The sequence below is a fragment of the Temnothorax longispinosus genome, chromosome 7 (assembly GCF_030848805.1).
Source record: "Temnothorax longispinosus isolate EJ_2023e chromosome 7, Tlon_JGU_v1, whole genome shotgun sequence".
NCBI classification, from domain to species: domain Eukaryota; kingdom Metazoa; phylum Arthropoda; class Insecta; order Hymenoptera; family Formicidae; genus Temnothorax; species Temnothorax longispinosus.
This window is the reverse complement of record NC_092364.1, coordinates 2,838,559-2,857,565: the sequence shown is the minus strand read 5'-3', so window position 1 is coordinate 2,857,565 and position 19,007 is coordinate 2,838,559. Positions and strand designations below refer to the sequence as shown.

General features: G+C 36.9%; 1 protein-coding gene across 1 annotated transcript; it reads right to left on the bottom strand.

Annotated features, from left to right (window-relative positions):
• Positions 1–2,144: 2,144 nt before the first annotated feature.
• LOC139816593 (uncharacterized) lies at positions 2,145–14,357 on the bottom strand. The gene is made up of 9 exons (XM_071784194.1): positions 13,714–14,357; positions 8,469–8,599; positions 7,879–8,230; positions 7,313–7,511; positions 6,660–6,982; positions 6,179–6,479; positions 5,266–5,804; positions 4,516–5,140; positions 2,145–3,519 (listed from the first exon to the last, which is right to left on the bottom strand). The coding sequence occupies exons 1-9, from the start codon at positions 13,734–13,736 to the stop codon at positions 3,145–3,147; spliced, it is 2,868 nt and encodes a 955-aa protein (XP_071640295.1). The 5' UTR covers positions 13,737–14,357; the 3' UTR covers positions 2,145–3,144.
• Positions 14,358–19,007: the final 4,650 nt, after the last annotated feature.

Genomic DNA, 19,007 nt, shown 5'->3' with positions numbered 1-19,007 from the left:
ATATTTCCGAACAACCTATAGCGCGTCGTAATATTTATTTATTCATTATTAATTACAGTGATTTTAATTAAACTCTGTTTAACTTAATTAATCGAGAATTTTTCCATATGTTAAACAAAAAATTAATAATTCTATCCGTATTAACAAGATAGTGCAGGTTGATAAATTAATTTTGACAAATTAATCATCGATTAATTTAACATTTAATCGGACTTTGATCGATCTTTGGTCATTAAATTGACTCACGCCGTATCGCGCAGTATTAGCGTGAAATTGTCGTTATATTCGAATTTCTCGGGAATTTCAGTAACAAAGCGTCGCAGACTGTTACGTGCGAGACTCAGCGTATTTTAAAGCGTTGAGAAAGATAAAACACCGTCCTCCTCTTGATCAGGATTTACAAATAACATTTTATTAAAGATAAATGCGAAAAAGAGCGACGTGTGTGCACCACCGCGTCGGTCGGTAACCGCGCCTACCGTTACCGCGAGAAGTTGGCCGCGCGTTTTTCGAACGCCTTCGCCTGACGAGCGAGTTCAGCGTTCCTTCGCCATTTTAGATTCGCACGGGTTGAGATGCGGAACGTCGCGAGTACCGTAGTTTCGTACGTCTCGTATTTGAATAGGTTTTTCGCGTTATTTCTTCGTTGTGATATGCTAAAACGCGCGTCGCGTCGTCACGATAACGAAGCAATATTAGGAGCGTCACGCAAAGCGTCATACGATCGTATTCCGGTGATTATTTTGCGCGCGTCGCGTACGCCAAGGATATGCCCTATGAAACATGGGGAGGAGGGGCGCGTACGAATTTTTCGGGGATCGTTCAGATCGTTGTACGCGTCGCGTGCGATCATTTCGGGAGTGCCGTGCAAAGTATCGCGCGATCAAATTTTGTCAGTTATAATACGCGTCGCGCGCGATTATTTCGGGAGTGCCGTGCAAAGTATATCGCGCGATCAAAAATTTTGCCAGTTATAATACGCGTCGCGTGCGATGTCGAGAGTCACGGGAGTGCCGTACAAAGTATCGCGCGATCGTATTTCGGTGATTAGGTCTCGCGGTAATCAACGGGCGTAATTTTCGCGAGTGTCTTGCCGGTATGACTGCCATGCAGGAACAACGACATGGAAGTACAAGAGGAGGAGGAGGCCTGGGAGGCATCGGGCCACAGCGGGGCACCCGTTAGGTAAGGAATTATTTATTTATTAATTATTTCTTGTTTTGTGAAATTTATCGTTTATCCATGAGTGATGAGGTGTAACATTTCATTGTAAATTGTTTAAACTGTTTAAAGGATGAATATAAAGATGCATGCAATAATTTTTCAAAAATTAAAAGTTTTTCAAAAATTAATTATTTTGGACACTATTTTAATTTGAATTTATATTTATGTTTTACAGACGTCATGTACTCGTACTGCAACTCCGCTGCTGCGCATCGTATCGGTAAGTATTTGATTATTTATTATCTTTATACTGATACGATAAACTTTTGTGAAAATATTGAGATTTAAAGCGTGTGCAAAATATGAAATATATTAAGGAATTAAAAGTCTTTCTAACAATTACTTGTATTATATTGAATTTAATATAAAATATAAAAATTTAAATTTGCTATAAGATACATTCAGTAATAAAATATTTTCAATTACTTTTATTTAATTGCTTGCTATCTGAATGCATTATTATGGGGAGATATCTCCAAGTATACTATTTGTTCAGATTTTATTATAATTTACTTTATCATATCCATCTTATATTTAAAAATTTAGAAATCGAAATCAGAAGTGTAAGAATATTTTGAATAAGTATGACATTTTATAAACACATTGCACTGAAATAAATTGGCTGGGATAGTTTAATGCCATTATTTAATTTTATAATATATATTTATCCGTCAATTTATTGCGCGTGTGCATAAAATAGAATTCACAAGAAGCATAAAACAATACATTTGTTAAAATCAATTTATTATCATTGTCCAAATTTACTTTCAATTTATTTTTATTTATTCCGCTGACTCCCAATAGCTAGAAAACATATTAATCTTTTGCGAACATTACATTTTTGGAGGAGGTAAAATTAAAAGAAAATGTAACACAATTAACTTTATGTTTAATTGCAATATTTACAGTGTATCTTGGAACATTGTAATTACAAAAGTACCCTTACGCATTGCACACGCAGTAATAATCCTAGAAATACATCCTCGGCAGAGGATGTTATTACATATGTATATGTATATCTATGCATGTATCACGTTAGAGATAGTACTTCGATAACTTCGCAAGCGCTAATCATTAAATAAAACTCACCGAATTAAATATACGATAGTTACAATTATCGCAGCATATATAGACTTGAAAATACTTATTTATCTCGTTATTGCGTTGGGTTATAATTATTATTGTCATTCGCGCGAAGATGATATATATCGTGTTTATAAATCGGTTTAACATAGTAAATGGGTCGACCGATAGCTTACGATAGGATCGTTGATCATATTATTAAGATAGTCGTTGAATTCATCGTCTACTTCACCTAAACTTTATATGTGATTCCGGTAAACAGTAAAAAGGAACGTCCGTCACAATTTTACAAAATTATAGTTCATGATAATGTTTTTCATTATTCTTATTTTTACTAACAATGAATCTGTCGATAAAACAATTTAATGTAGTTCAAAATTGACAGGACGTTCATAAATACCAAATTAATTTCATGAAGTAGTATTATCTCATTTAATGTTGATTGAAAAGCACTAATTCAGATGTTTCACATATTTACTATGTCGTATGATGAACGTTGCGTTCGACGCACGTTCAGGGGGCAATTAAAACTGTATTACAAACTTAATCTTTTAAGAGAAGCTGTTCTCGTAAAAGACACTATGTACACCTGCCGTTTTCGTCGTAACACGCGAGATGCCATTTTATCGATCAGAGAAAAATATGAGGGGAAAACCGTTACGAGAGAGGGAATATTGGAAGATCTTGCTCCGAAATTGGCATCCGGTGTATCATTTAGTGAATTGAGCGAACGACAGGATGCCTAATTTATACTCTTCCGTCTTCGTATCTCGATTAGTCACAGGAATCGTCATTCGGATCCTTGGTTCGCAGAGTTCGGAACGTCGGTGTCATCCTTTATTCGCGGGCGGCTATCTGACCTGGACGACGCGCCGGTATCCTGCGTCGGGGTGCCAGGAGGCCGCTCAGACCGCGCGTCTCCTCGTGCTTAGTGCTGGCCGCCGTGCTGGTCTCGGCGAAGACCGCCTCGGTCGGCTCGGTCTCGCTGGCGGTGGTTTCCTCTTCGGAAACGGTCTCCTCCTGGCTCGATTGGGCAGCTGGAGTCTCGGTTACCTTGCGTCGCGGTAGCAGCGGCGATCTCCTGATCGCCGGCGATATTGATGGTGACTTTGTCGTGGTCTTCGGTTGCACCTGCAGCCGATTACGGTTGCGCAATTTGTTCAGAGGATTCGATGTGGTAGCTTTTGTCGGTGGGCTAGTTTCTGCTGGTGCCTGAAGAACAAAGAAGGTGATTAGTCGAATAATTTAGGCGAGTAATAGTTGCTATTTCTCGAAATTTGACGTTCTATCGAAACTTGACTGAAACGTGAGAAAGTTACTTCTGAATTTTGTTATTACTAGAATTTTTGGAAAGAGAATATGTTACAATTAAACAATCTATTTAAAAGTAAATAAATAAATTTCTTAGATTAATGATAGTTTTTAAAATAAATTATGAAAGATATACAAAAAAATTCTGTTCTTTTTAATTAGTCTATTTATCACAATGAAGCTTCATTCTTTGCTATTTTCCTTTTCTTTCTCTCTCTCTCTCTTTTTCTGTTTCCATCTTTTGATCTTTCATTCTTATCAATGCTCAAGTATTCATAATTCATGACCGCGAAGTTGTAAGTCGAAAGGTGAAAAGCGATCGCGAGCCGTCTCTCGCCGTCGATGACATTTCGAAAGGCCATCCAGTGAAAGTAAATTTCAAGAGAGAACTTTATCGAGTGACATCACGTTGTCCTCGTAACTAATCTTGCAAAGTATGCAGTTACCTCGCGATACAAATACACGTACATATTTGAGGCAGAATTTCAGAGTTGACCTTACCTTTGGCATGCGGAATTGTTAGATCGAGAGAATGAGATATCTGCATAATTATACTTGTTCAGTAATAAATACACATTTGTTGAAGGATCGGAGTGTATAATTCGATTTACTTAGCCCAGAAACAAGTTATTTTATAGACAACAAATTTTTTTTTACAATTTCTGTAGTTCTGTCTATAAATTTAAAAATAAATCTGCATAATCATCAAGCTTATATTTATAAATCATGTTTTATGAGAGAAACACTAAATGGTCATATTCTTCAAATAGTTCAATATTCAATAGAAACTTTGAATTTTGAAATACATTGAGAGATATATAGTTTTATATATGAAAAAAAAAGAAAGAGAGAAAGAGAAAGTGTTAAAAATGCGAAAGCATAAAATTAAGTATTAACCTCATGAGTCTCCTCCTCGGTTCCTTCTCCGGCCGGTTCCTCGACGGATCCCTCAGGGACTTCCGGTGCGAGCGTCGTCGTGGTCGTCGTCTGTCCTGGTTTCTGTCTCAGGTTGACTCTGCCACCGGGTCTTATGGCCGGTCTGATGGCAGGCGCGCCAGGAGGTCTCGTGCGAACGGCGGACTTCGGGGTTGCGCTGTCCGGCGCGGTCTGGGCGACGGTCGAGCCGGCTTCGGGATTCGTTACACCCTCCTGAGGTTCCTCGCTTCCCGGCGCGGCTGTAGTCGGTCGTCCCCGTCTCCGGTTGATGTTTACCTTGTTGAAGGTAGGCCGTGCCGCTGCAGGCGACGTTGCGCCGTTCGACGGCGCCGACGTTGTCGTGGAAACGGCGATTCTGCCGCCGGCAGGTGTGCGGAATCTGCCGCGACCGGCTGGCGGTTTTTCCGCGTTCGCCGAGCCGACGGTCTCTTTTTGCACAGTGTCCTCTTCGATCGGCTTGTTACCACCCGGTCGCGGTCGTTTGAATCCACCGTTCGAACCATTACTGCCGAAACGCGCTCGAGTTCTTTGAGTCGGCTCTGCGGATGCTTCGGTCGTGCTGCTAGTGCCGCTGTTAGACTTGAATCTGATGGAAATTGAAGGCAAAATTATATAATTCTCATTACTAAGAGACTTGTAAGAAAGAATTTTTAGAGCAAAAAACGTCAAAAAGAAAGAAATTAGAAAATACTAATTCTAATAAAGATATACCGATTTCTCGAGATAGCTGGGCCGCCAATTCCAGGTCGTCGGAATTTCCCTCTTCCTGCGGGGGCTTGAGTGGTGGTAGTCGTTGGTTCTGTGGTCGTTGTCGTTGTGGTCGTCGGTTCAGTCGTCGTCGTCGTTGTCGTCGTACTAGTGGACTCATTAACGATCGTAGAATCCGCCAATTCCGCCGTTGTCGTTAAGTCGGTCGTATTCTCGTCGTCGGATAAAGTCGTGCTGTCTCCAGCTGTTTCACCAGCTTCGCTGCTGGATGCGTCTATCAGGTTGCTTTGTCCTTGTTGCAGGAAGGCATAAAGGTCCAGGGCAACCTTGTCCATGACCGACGGATATTCCGTCGTTGGGTTATCCGTGGGGTCAGGGCTGACGCTGGGATAGATCGGCGAGGTTTCCGTCTCACTGGACTCTTGCGCCCTGTCCTCCAATGATACGCGTTTGTTGCCGGATCTTTCCGGTGCGGCATCTTCCTCTTCATCGTCCTCTTCGCTGAAACGCACCGGTTGACCTCTGCTCAGTTCCACTCCGGTCTGAAAATTAATTTGTCCGTGTAATTTAAAATTCCTTATTTTAGTATTGCAGAATATCTCCGTGACATGAAAATATAGTTTCAGTTGTAACGAACTTATAGCTCTTGTAATGAAATATTTGCGAATCTAATTAGACATTAAAAATGCATTTGATCATGAAGTACTATCTGATAATTATTTCTGAATTGTTTTTTTGCAGATTGTGTATTGTGCTTTAATTATTTAATGTTAATGTTAATGTTTCCATTTTTGTGATCAATTTGATGTACTTACATTAGAATCTTTTTGATTGTTCTTAAGGTTAGGATACAACTTTGCATTTAAATATTTTTTTCCAATAAAACAATTTATTTTAATATAGTTAGAATAATTACCTCAGTCGATGCTGTGCTCAGGCGTCTTCTAGGTGTCGGTGAATCATCAACAATTTCTTCGACAGGAGCGGGTTCTTGAACTCTCTGTGGTCTTGCGCGATTTCTGAACAAAGGTTCATTGTCCTCATTAGGGGTAACACCTAAGAATCTAACAGGTCCTTTCGGCAAGGTTTGCGGAAACTCGGGACCTTCTTGATGAGTCCGGAAGCTACTGGAATCAACCAGATCTAGATTCGGTCGCGGTCGATTACTACGACCTCGTGAAGGTTCCGTTGTGCCTGTGTTGTGATTTGATCGTGATCTGTTAACAGTTAATCGTATAATTAATCGTATTTTACATTAAAATATAAAGTTTTTGATGGTAGAAAGGTTAGAAATGTTAAACAGAAAAAGAAGATAACTAAAGAGAGAAAATGTAAATATATTTCTCGAAGATATTTCATTTTTTACAAAAGATTGTCATTGTATTATTAATAGATACCTCGGTGGGAAACGAGTGTTCGTGGGCAGTCTTTCCTCGGAAACGTCTTCAGTTTCGACCAGCTGTCTGCCTCTATTTCCATTTCTATTTGGTATAACCTCGTTATTGCTAGGTTCCACAGTGCTCGACCTCTCCACGGTACTATACTTGCTCCTGTTATTGGGGGTGTTTACTCTCCTGGGCGCCGACGTTGTTCTGGAAGGAATGTCGTAAGAATTCGTCACAGCTGAACCCGCCGTACCTGCTTTGTTTTCATCCTCCTCGTCGTAGTAATAATACACGTACTCGTATTCGTAATCCTTCCCGTTCGGTCCTTTCTTCACCTGTTAAATATAAAAGAAGCCAAGTTGCAATTTGATCGAAAAAATGTGATTACTGAGAGAGAGACAACATAAAAATAGAATTGCATATGTATATGGTTGCGTTTGGAAACTTCACTCGGGTGCACACCAGCGTCGCGCGCGCGTTCTTGTCTTTGTTTAATTTTTAATAAGTAACAAAGATAGAACGATGCTGGTGTGCACTCGAGTGAAGTTTCCGAACGCACCCTTGTTTATATTCTTTGAGGAAAAAAATTCTCGTCGCGCATTTTATTCTATTGAACTAAATATAAGTGTAAAGAGAATGTATAGTTCATTAATTGTATAATGTACCTGAATACGAGAATTCGTACCAGCCGGTACCAAACTCACGTCACCCAGGTCTCCAAAATTCGCGTCCGAAAAACGCGCATAGCCATCTTTGCTATCCTCGCGAATAATGTTTACGGGAACGAAATCAAAAAGGCTGTCTTTGCTACGTGCTTCACGTGGAGTTGTTAGGATGGGCAGCATAGTTGTTGGATATTCCGCGCTAAAAATAATATCGCGTTATTATTGAAATACAAAAAGAATGTAATTTTTTATATTTGCATGTGAAAATAGTTATACTAAAAAAAAGAGAGAAAGAGAAAGACAGAAACATATAATTGATAGAAAAATAGACAAAATCACGTTATTCTTTTAAATTTAAACAAATGCAGATAAATTAGAATGTTTCATGGTTCAGATATCGATAAAAATTCAAAGAAATTATTATTAAGAAACGGTAAAAATGAAGGTAAAAATATTTAGTTTCAATTAATTACTTATCGGTTATTATGGATTGTCAGAAATTTATTTCATCGCGTTTTATTTATGGAGATATTCGTGATGAAACAAGTTGCACAAAAATGCCTTACCTGACGTAGACTCCCGGAATAACCTCATCCTGTTCGATCGGCCGCGGCCTTTTAGAATCAATTTTCTTTATTCTGCCTTCCTGCAGAACCTTTCCAGTGTCGCTAAAATTTTCGAGCTCGACTCGTGCTTGTCTTTTAGCGGTGAGACTCTCCAAATCCTCCTCCTGGGTCAAATCCAAACGTCTGGCAGGCTCGAGGGTAACCACTTTTTTCTCGTTATTCTCGAATTTCTGAGTGACTTTCTTAGTTTGTTTATTGTCTTTCAGCGCGATTTTCTTTTCGTCAATGTATTCGTCATCGTCGTCTAATGGTTTTGCTACGTTTTCTGGCAATTTATGGGATGTCACAAACTCTGAAAAATCGTTAAAATTTTTAGTATTTTTTTAGATTTTGTGCAATTGTTTAAACATTCTAAAAAATTAGTAGAATGCAATAATTCTCTCTCGATAAAACAAAATACAACAAAAACTCATTGTTCTTGTTTTATCTGTTTAATGTTAAATTAATTTATCTTGCATTTGATTGAACTTTGATTGAGCTGATACGCGGTTTCTAAATTTTCGTTTAAATTGATGTGCAATATACCATACCTTCAATTGCGAGGGCTCGTGGTGGCTGATATGTCGTTGCCGCGACATTCTTTCGAGTCAAACTGTCACCGGATATCTGCACGACATCCGATGGACTGTCTGTTAGCGTGCCCGCAATGACGCCGCATATTCTGCAAATTTTAATACAAAGACGCATTAATAAATCTAACGTGATTACTTTTAGATGTCGTATTAAAGTATAAGGAAAGTTCGAGCATTTGAAATGATTAATTTCTACGGTAGATCTATGTTATACAAATGTATGATTAATATAAAGAGAATATGAAAGAAAGTTATCGTATCATCATATAGTTTAATGACACATCTTCAGCGAAAGTGATAAGGCGCAAGTGAGATGCAAGGAGACGAAGTGTAAACGATGACGGAATGTGTATAGCTAATGCAAGACTTGATTCGTGGTGAAAGTTCACATCTGGTTGTCGAATCGCAAGCTGCATTCGACGCTCTCGTCCGGTTCTCTCGATTCTTCTTCACACCCGTTGCGCAAAAATTAAAGTTCACCAATAACGCAAAACTCGAATGTCGTTCGCAAGAATATTTCAGCAATCTAAAGAATTTTGTAATTTAAACTCGTTTAAACTGGAGAAAGTATAGCTTACTTTTATTTTATAAAAAATTTTATTTTGCTGAAGTGAGAGATAATTCGCAGAAGCGAATAGAATTATTTTAATATCTGGAATAATTTTATTATTAATCTAATTTCTTATTTTTATATTAAAATCTAGTTTTTTCAAATATTAAGATCTTTAAATATTAAGGCGATTCCCCGGATACCAGCATACGACCTCGTCCTCTTTTTTTCCCATCAAGATTACCGAAATTGGCGACCACGGGACATATGATAGCTTCCACAGAGTTGTTGACTTTTAACGCTATTAACATTTGCCTATTTCTGTTATATCACGTGATGTTTCTGTTATATCACGTAACAGTAATAAAATCTTGACATTTATAAAATATTTTCTACATTTCTCGTAGAAAACATCTTTCTAAAAAAAGCAGAGAGACAAGTTTTGAACGAGGTCAAAGAAAGAGTAGGTGAGATAATAAGTTTCTTGAATTCATGGCGTTGCATTTGCAAGGACGATTGGTTACAATCAATTTCCTTCATGAACGAAGGAGAGCCGCTTCTGAAATTAACACGAATACCTAGAGCTTTTTTCTTTCGGTAAAATGTAGCCGGCAAGGGCACTGTGTGGTCACGGAATTGTCATTTTAAAAGGTGATTTCTCTGATGCAATGCTATATGTGTATTTTTAAAGCAAAGTGTTAGGGTAACTTATGCATTTTAATATCGTAGCGGTTTTGCATGCATCATTAGTTATAATTTGCTTCGCTATATTATTTTTACGTTTACAAAAAGCAAAACTTGATTTTCCTAATATATGATTTTCTTAATATCACGGTTTTTGCTAATTATTCTCCTTTCTATTATAATTCTTAATTTTTCTATGTATAAGAAAATAATCTATTTTTATCACGTCAACATATCGTATATTCACTATTTTGTAATTAATATGCTATACTTATGGAAGAGAAATAACCTACGACATTTACAACAGGAAATTGTTGTTTGAATATGCACCGTTCCGTTTGAGCGATCTTCCGGTACAAGAATAATTTACAACTGGAATACATTTACAAATAAAGTAGAACAAATTATAAGTCACGTTTTTTTCTTCCTACGCGATCGAATCAGCTATAGGATTGATAAATAACATTGTATTTTAATAGAATTTTTAAGTCATGGTTTTTTCCATTTTTGGAGAATAATTTCTCTGATTTAAAATTTTTCTCTGCAGCAATCCAGAGTTTCAGGTTTCCGCTTCGTTTCAGAAACATTATTGGATAAATGATATAAATATAAATACTTATATGTATACATATATAAAGTACTCTGGCATATTCTATATTCTTTATCTCGCTTCAGGAATTCTGAAATTCTCTGTCGCCAATTATATTTAATTATTTAATATTCAAAATAGAATTTTCAAATTATAGTTTAAAATTGATGTAGAATTATAGAGGTATCTACAATAATTTTAACTTTGGATATTTATAATTTGCCAATGCATTAGACATTAGACACTGTGCTACAAGCTTAGATTTTTAAATAATTGAATTGTTACATGCTTATATATTATGTTTTTGCATGACCGATAAAAAATTTGACAATCTATACAGATTTAGAAAAGATTAAATTTTTACATAAACAAGGAAAATATTTAGAAGCCTGTTTTAATTCTTAAAATTATCTTTTTTTAGCACAAACAAAATTAATTAAAGATTATACTGTTCTGTATGTTTGTGCAAAATTTCAAATCTTTTTAATGTTTTAATTTATCAAATTTCTGCGAAATATAAGTAAGAAATTCTAAGTTTGATAATTAAGAGATCAAGGTATCATAACGGCACATCCCACAACTCAATCTTAGATCGAAAATGGATGCTTAATGCAAGAATTTATCGCGAAACCGTATGGAGAAAGCGGTCTCGCTTACAAGCGTATCTGCATAAATATACTGCGTACGTAGGTATCTCCAGTGGCACGAGACAGTGGCATTACGTAAGTCACAATATTACGGCAAAAGCCTATTACCGACCCGTAAATGTTTTTTTCGTACCGCCTACGAAACGTGGCTCTCTACGCATAAATTTGCTGAAAGTTTTAATAGGAAAAAAATGCAAAATTTCGATTACCTAGAATTTTTATCAATTTCCTTCTCGCTCTTTCTTATCTAATATCATTAATTATAAAATATATAGTATATTATGTAAAAATATATGTAACAATTTAATTATTTATAGATCCATTAACATAGCAATGCACAGTTTCCAGCCAGTATAGAAACCATTTTTTTTAAACATTGAAGTTAATTCTTACTAATCTTCCAGTAATTTAATTTAGTTATTTTGAACCAATAATATATGATAGCTTTATTTAATATTTTAATGTCATAAAATTATCAACGAATTTGGCGTCAAATTTTTCTTGGCAATATTGAAATATTTGCTGCCATTTATTGCGGATAGTACCATAAAATTGAAAGGCGAATAAATGAGGCATTAAAAAATACAGTGATCTAATAATGTAAACTTTCTTTTGCGTACCAGCAGCTCTGTATCTGAATTTGTTTAACATTATATATATTTATTATATAAAAGAGTAATAATTTCATTAAAAATTCCACGTAATTTTATTTCTAAAGTAATATATATTATTAAATATAGATTACATTAAAAATATTTGATTCATATATTAGTATAATTTTATAGGAAAATAGCTTTTTTAATAATGCAATATTATCATTAACTACACCATGAAATCGGAGTACATCTATACGAATCGTGTATTTCAGTAAAGCGTTGTAAATTCATATTGTATTTGCCATACTCTCGCCAAACATGACAGTAATGCGGTTTCAAAATGCACGTCGTCTGACAATTACTCACTTGTTTTACTTCGCGATGAATCTCGCGCGTTTAGAAAAATCTTAGATAAATAAAACGCTTAAAAATCTAACAGTAAATTAAGTGCATATGGAATCGATTTTATTTTAATTGCTCTTTAGTGCATATTTTGTGAAATGTATTAAAATAAATAATTATAAAATATAAAATACATAATCAAATAAAAAATAAATAGCCAAAAATTGGTCAGTAACTAGATTACTGGCTATTTTTTTATTTATTTATCTTCTACTCGAGTATATATATTTTATATACATATTATAAATTTATATATACATATATATATTTTTTTATTTATATTAATATACATATTTTTTAAATTAGTTCTCATTTTACATATTTCACAATTTATACATAATTGAACATTGTAAGTTATGATCCAGTTGGACTAATTTCTTTCTTTGATCGACAGTTTGAAATTGAGGACACGTCGGGAGGTTTCTCCCAAATAAATTATACACATTCGCTTGAATGAAACTATAAGTAATTGGCGTATCTAAGAGAGTGAATCGTTGATTGCGCGCACCTTTCGCTACGATAATTCTCGTAATGCAGAAGCGTAATATCTCTTTTGCCCATGAAAACCGCTCTTTCCTTCATATCGATAATCATCTATACATATATCATTAACCGTGATTTTATATGAATCGCTTAAACAAGAATTTTTTTCATTATTTCCGTAAGCTAAGGTAAAACTGATGTAAGTTAATGTAAGTCTTGCAAATATTGCATATATATTAGGATAATTTTCTTGATACATTAACACATCCTAATTACTGAGTTCTTGAATAATGGTTATAAAACATTAATTGTAAAAAAATTGGGATAAAATAGCAATTAAAATTTTACGCTAAATTGACTTTATTCTATTGTTCGTTTTCCAAAGCAAAAGTTGCATAATTTTTTTATTATGCGCAAAAGTACTATAATAGAATTATAGTGCCAAGAAAGAACATTGAATAAAAAAATAAATATGAAATATTCGATGGTATTTATACAAAAATAACACGTAAATAGGAACTAATTTAGAAAAGCAGTGCATAGCGTGTTGTTACATCAAAGATACGCATGAACCGTTAACTGAAACTTAATTATCATTTTCAGTGAATGTGGAAAGGAATTTTTATAGAAAAATTAAGATTCAAACAGACAAACTGTGTCGAATCTATACTATTATTCGTGGATAACCGGTATTTTTCGGTAATTAAGTTATAACTTTCTGAATTCTTAATATATATTAGAAACTTTTAGTATTTAAATGTTAATTAAATGTAATATTTAAATTAGAAACAGTATCACATGTCTCTCTGTTTGATATAACTTCCATTTACGTATCTTTTGTTGTATTTTTAAATATAATTCAATCCGTTATCAAAGACAAGTAAAATCTCCAAATTTTAATCAATGAATTATTGGATTGTCAGTTGAATTATTCACTTTTTATTTCAAAAATCAAAAATATATTTTCCTGTACTTTATTATTTCTTACGCAGATTTACATTTGCATGTATAGAAAAAACTTTATTATACATGCAATGTTTTTAATATTATTAAATTATTTTTCGCGTTTCTTAGAAAATAAGGCTTTGCCGTCTCTTCTATAAGTAGCTAACTCAATTACGCTTAATTTTCTCACAAGTAAGATTTGATTTCACAAAGATCTAATTCTCACACGCGCCCGTCATTGAGATTGCTCTCTCAGATAAAAGAGAGATACGGAGGACTACTGGTGACTGATTTCTTGACTACTCACAGGAGCACGCTTCTTAGCCACATGTCTGCACTGCACACAGTTCTCTTCCTCGTCCTGCTCGCCTTTTCTCGTTTCACTTCTATCGTGGTACGTGAACAGCTGCTTCAGATTAACGAAACTCTTCTCAATATCAGTATATACCCGGCATATATCGGCACTTTCTCAAGAATATCGAGAATATATTCTCTCTGCAAATACTATCGATGTTGACGATGTTCTGTATATGTATAAGAATTGTCACCGGACACTCGCGATCATCTCTGTCCTCTTCTCGACCGATCGCGACCGGCACTCAGGGATCTAGTTCGCTGATATGTTCACTGGATGAGCCGATTCTCCAGGATGTAGCGTGTACGTGCGTTTCGGTCGACGTGACCTCCGTCCAGCTTCGTGACGCGACTTCGCCGACGAGGCGCGAAACGAATGAACGAATGGCAAAAGCGAACGCGCGCCGATAGACGGGGAAAAAGAAAGATCAAGTGAGAGTGTGCATACGTGTGCGTATATAAGACAGAGACAGAGAGAGGGGAGAGAGAGGGAAAGAGAGAAAGAGAGAGGGGGAGAAAAAGAAAAGATAAAAAAGTGGAAAAAGGGGCACTAAGTAAAAGTAAGAGGTAGCCGAAGGACGTGGTGAGGGTATGAGAACGGTGGCGAATGCAGGCCTCTACTTATACCGCCACCCACCACGGCCACCCGGAGTGCACCCCACCAGCCCATGAAAAGTGGACACCACGTAGTCGAACTCGACTCGACTCGGCTTGATACACTCGATCTACACACCGGGGGCCACCGGAGATCTGTGAGAGATCCTGGCTGGCTGGCTGCACGTTCGCCTGCCGGCATGTATCTCAGTCCAACCACCACCTGACTTCTCACGACGTCTGACCTGACTTCGCGAAGTACTGTTTCTCCTGAGTGTATTGAGAGGCTCGATTCTCTCTTTGTCTTGCATATATTGTCTTATGTTTGCACCGGGAATTGAAAGCAACGTGCGATTTCGACGAGTTGAGATTCTGTTTTAAAGCGAAAGATATAGGTATACGAAAATAATATCTTATTTGAGAAAGTGATTAACAAGTCTCAGACGCAATATTTGCGGGACTTTCGATGCTGTTGATTGCTTTCCGCTGCTATTAAATGATTTTAAAATTTCTCCTCACTACAGTGTAAAGTTAACACATGTAATTTTGCTCATCCGAACAAATATCTTCTCGACCCCTTTCTTTTTAAGTCTCTTCTTGCGAAGGAGTCTTCAGTTGCACAGAGAGGAATCTCACGAAGATTTCGAGGAAGCCTCGAGGATTGTCTCGATTAGCACGGATGCTTTCGTAATATGCAATTTCGCCTGAATCACTCCAAGTACAATACATCGAAAAGGCGGTTCTTGCATTAGAAATGCGGAGCTGATCGCGTCAAAGAGATCCTCCTCCAGAACGGTGACAAAATAAGAAAAGGAGCACGAGACCGTGAAATGTAAGAATCGCTCTTCGACGAGTTTGTCTTTTCCTCGCAGCGACAATCAGCGAAGCGCAATTCCGCCACGGATTACTAAGAGCGAAACGTGCTTGAAAGGATCGATAATCTTTATTGGGGCCATTGCATAAGTCGCTGCAGCATCTTCACTTCCTCCTACACTCAACAAAGAGATATCTCTTCTCGAGTTCTATCTTCATCTCGTTCAATTTTTATTGCCAGTCTATGAAAGTTACAAACTTTTCTGTCGAGTGTTAATTTTTTTCCTAACAATAAGGACATATTTTTTTTCTATTTTTTAAATAATTTCTCTTATCTCGTTTAATTATTTTATATGAGAAATTAGAATTGTATCAGTCGAATTGTATTGCGATCTAGAATAATTTTTACTTAACTATATGTCGCCCAGCAAGTCTTAAAATTAAAAATATTACTTTAGTTGAAACAGACGAAACGATTCAAGTACAATCCAATGAGATTTGGTTCGTTAAGATCATCATGCTCGATTCGTGTAACCGTTGGCGAGAAATCATGCAAGACTTTTCTAACAATAATTCGCAAAGATGGTGCGCGCTGATCGTCGCCGTAGGTGTCAAGGCCCAGTGAAACCGACAACGTGTATAAATTATCCAGCCTGGAGCGTCGCGCCAAGAACCAGAAGGCGGCTGCGGCGTTAAAGGTCTTTGCGTCTCGTTGCGCAAGAAGAATGTCGATCCATTAGGACCAGGCCAGGCTATGATAATTTGCGGGCGAGTGTTGAGAATATATCGAACGGTCGTGTTAACGGTTTGTTTTTTCGGGGAAAATTTAATAGGACGACGTGTTTTGAGGGAAACGCAGTCGTTAATATTCGAAATCTCGAAGTATTCCCCGTGTCGTTAGCATGGTAGAAGAGTGAGGAATGAAAATATAGAGATTTTATTAGATTTCTTAACACATATATACATACATGCGATTTTATGAACTCTTTGCACCTTATCATCATCAATATGATATAACTTTATTTATACGCATTTATCCCACTGCAACAATTATTCTGATAAACTATACAAGAATTATTTTGTATTTGTATTTATATAGCAAAGAGAAGTAAACTCAAAAGCGTTCAATTCAAGAATGTGAAAGTGAAATTTTACATAAAAATCATTCATGAAAGTTTTGCAAACTTCTTTTTAAAAATCGAGATTTCCGACATATATCTTCTTGCTTCTCAGATACGCGATAATTAACTAGATAGTGAACTACAAATCACGAATCATTGACCAGATTCTTCAGTCAAGTGTTTCAATAACTACTTATACTCGCGGATACGGATCAGAAACAGTGATCCTCCGTAGGCGTATGCGTATACATGTGTAAGTAACCGATACGTGTGTACGTACATATACGCGCGGGCGACTGTGTGTACGTGTGCATGTACACGTGCATATGTATCTACGAGACTTTCTCTCGGCAAGGAGAGCACCCGTGCGCGCCCCTCGAATAGGCAGGCACGTGAAACGCGAGAGAACAATGTCTTTTTTGCCGCGCTATTACACCGCGAATGGGGTGACATAACGCGGAGTTCAATTGTCGGAACAAGCTCTTCGCCACGTAGGCGAACGTAATATTCGAATATTGCATTGTGCACCAAGTGGAACGGGTCGTCCGTCGCGCGCAAAAAGTTCGTAAAACAATATTCAAATCGCGAGATCTCGTCTACTCGTCCGGCAAGAATAGTGAAGCAACCGAGTGGGAGAGTAAGAGCCCGACTATGTAGAACATGATCGTTACTCCGCTGCCGTCAATGTAGCCGCGGAGTATACAATCTTCACCTCGGTTCTTTCGCAAGAGAACTAACCGCAGTGCCTCGAAAATCCGCCTAAACTCACGGCTCAATTCCTATATCTCGCTGCAAGCCACCGTGCCGCAATAAAAATACAATATCAGAATTATAACGAATCTTTCGAAACTCTATCCGCAAGATGTATTTTTTTGTTGACCGAAGTGAGAGCATCAAAGCAAGAAACAAATTATAACCCTTGCAAACAATCAACGTAATAATATATTCGCTCTCGCAGCTTGTTCCGATTGTTTTTGCAATAAAGTTATTTAATAGTATTTAAATACAACTTTGCGATTCTATAATTATAAACAGCAATAAACGATTACGACAAGCATCAGCTCTAACATTGATATTAGATTATCGAGCTCTAACTATTACATAATCTAAAAAAAGGCAGAATTAATTTTTTTACGTGGTAATTTTTAGATTACTTTCTTGGCATCGCTTAATTTATTAGTCTGAACAATTTTAATTTATATAAATATATGAACGTTTAGATACGAGGTATGTTTTTTGAAGTGTTCATTCCGCTGACAGGAAGTTACTTGTAGCGTACATGATCACAATTTGTGTATAGGCATTGAATCAGTTCGAGAAGACGATTGCCATTCATCGCGGCGCGAGCGATATCCGCTGCAACGATATCCGACGGACCTTCTATATGCGAGTCGAAGGCTAAATACGATCGGCCATTGACTGCTATGTGCGAACATGCTTCTGCGCACATGTGAAAATCGTCGATGTCCAGCGACCTTGTCGAATAATAATGGATCCTTCGCTGACCGAGATCGCGTCGGGGCAAACGAATCGTGCGAACGAAAAAAAGAAGTTGAGAAATTTCAGGGACGACCTTTCGAGTGAAATTTCCGTCTGTCGCTTGTCTCGCGACTGTTTTATTGCCGATGTAAAATCGCGTCAAGTGTATACTTGAATGCATCGACGCAAGTAGAAGAAAAGACGCGAATGGACGGATAATTAACGGCACAACAATTGAACGGTTGGGTCTTTCTAAGAAGAAAAACTTAATTTTATAAATTATTTTTTACGTATTAATTTTTTTTATATTTACTATTAATTAAAAAAAAACAATATAACATTTTAGAATAGTCAATAATGTTTTTAATTTTGGTAATAATGAAAGATAATCCTTATTATTTTCGACTTACTTTCCGCTTTATTCGCGAAAAAGTGCTTCGTACTCTTCGTAGATCTAAAAGGCATGCGAAATGACCTGATGCACTTTGCATCTCGATCCGTAAGAGTGACGTGCTATTTTCCTTTCTATCGGATAGCGGAGGAACTCTCGTAGGTAGCCAGCACCGCTTTGGAACGGTTCTCGATCTCGATCGCGTGTCTCTTCGAGCCGAGGTCATTGATACACATACGCGCGCATTTTACAGGGTGTGTATACAGGGTATATATACAGAGATATATATATACACGTGCACATAGTATATTCGCGGGAAACGGAGAACCTTGACTGCACTTTCGCGGAACTCGCGCTGCATCCCAATCGACCTTTAAAGGACCAACCGACGTTTTCCCAGTACTTTCGAAAAGCAGTTATAGCTCGCGAGTTCGCATAATACCTGACTGGAATTCTTGACGCCATCGAGAATAAAGACATTTTAAAATATTTGCGCCGAGACTTTGAAAGCTCTGTTGAGTTGAGTGAAAAGATTTGAGTCTGTTCTCTATTTGCAATTCCTTTTCTTGTCGCTCGTCGCGTTTCATTGTCAAACGTTTAAACTATGAAATTGGCTGCTCAATTATTCTCTAAAATGGGTTCCTAATGTTCCTATATCCATAGAAGGATCTCAGTCACAACATCGTAATTATAGGTATGCGAATGTGGAGTAGATAGTATATGAAAGCACTTTCCCACACAGGAAGTAGGTGAGATTGTTTATCTCATATTTGATCTGGAGGTAAAAAATTTGTGGACTCGTTTACCGATAGATAATTAATAAGTAGTCTTTATGATATTATTGTACGC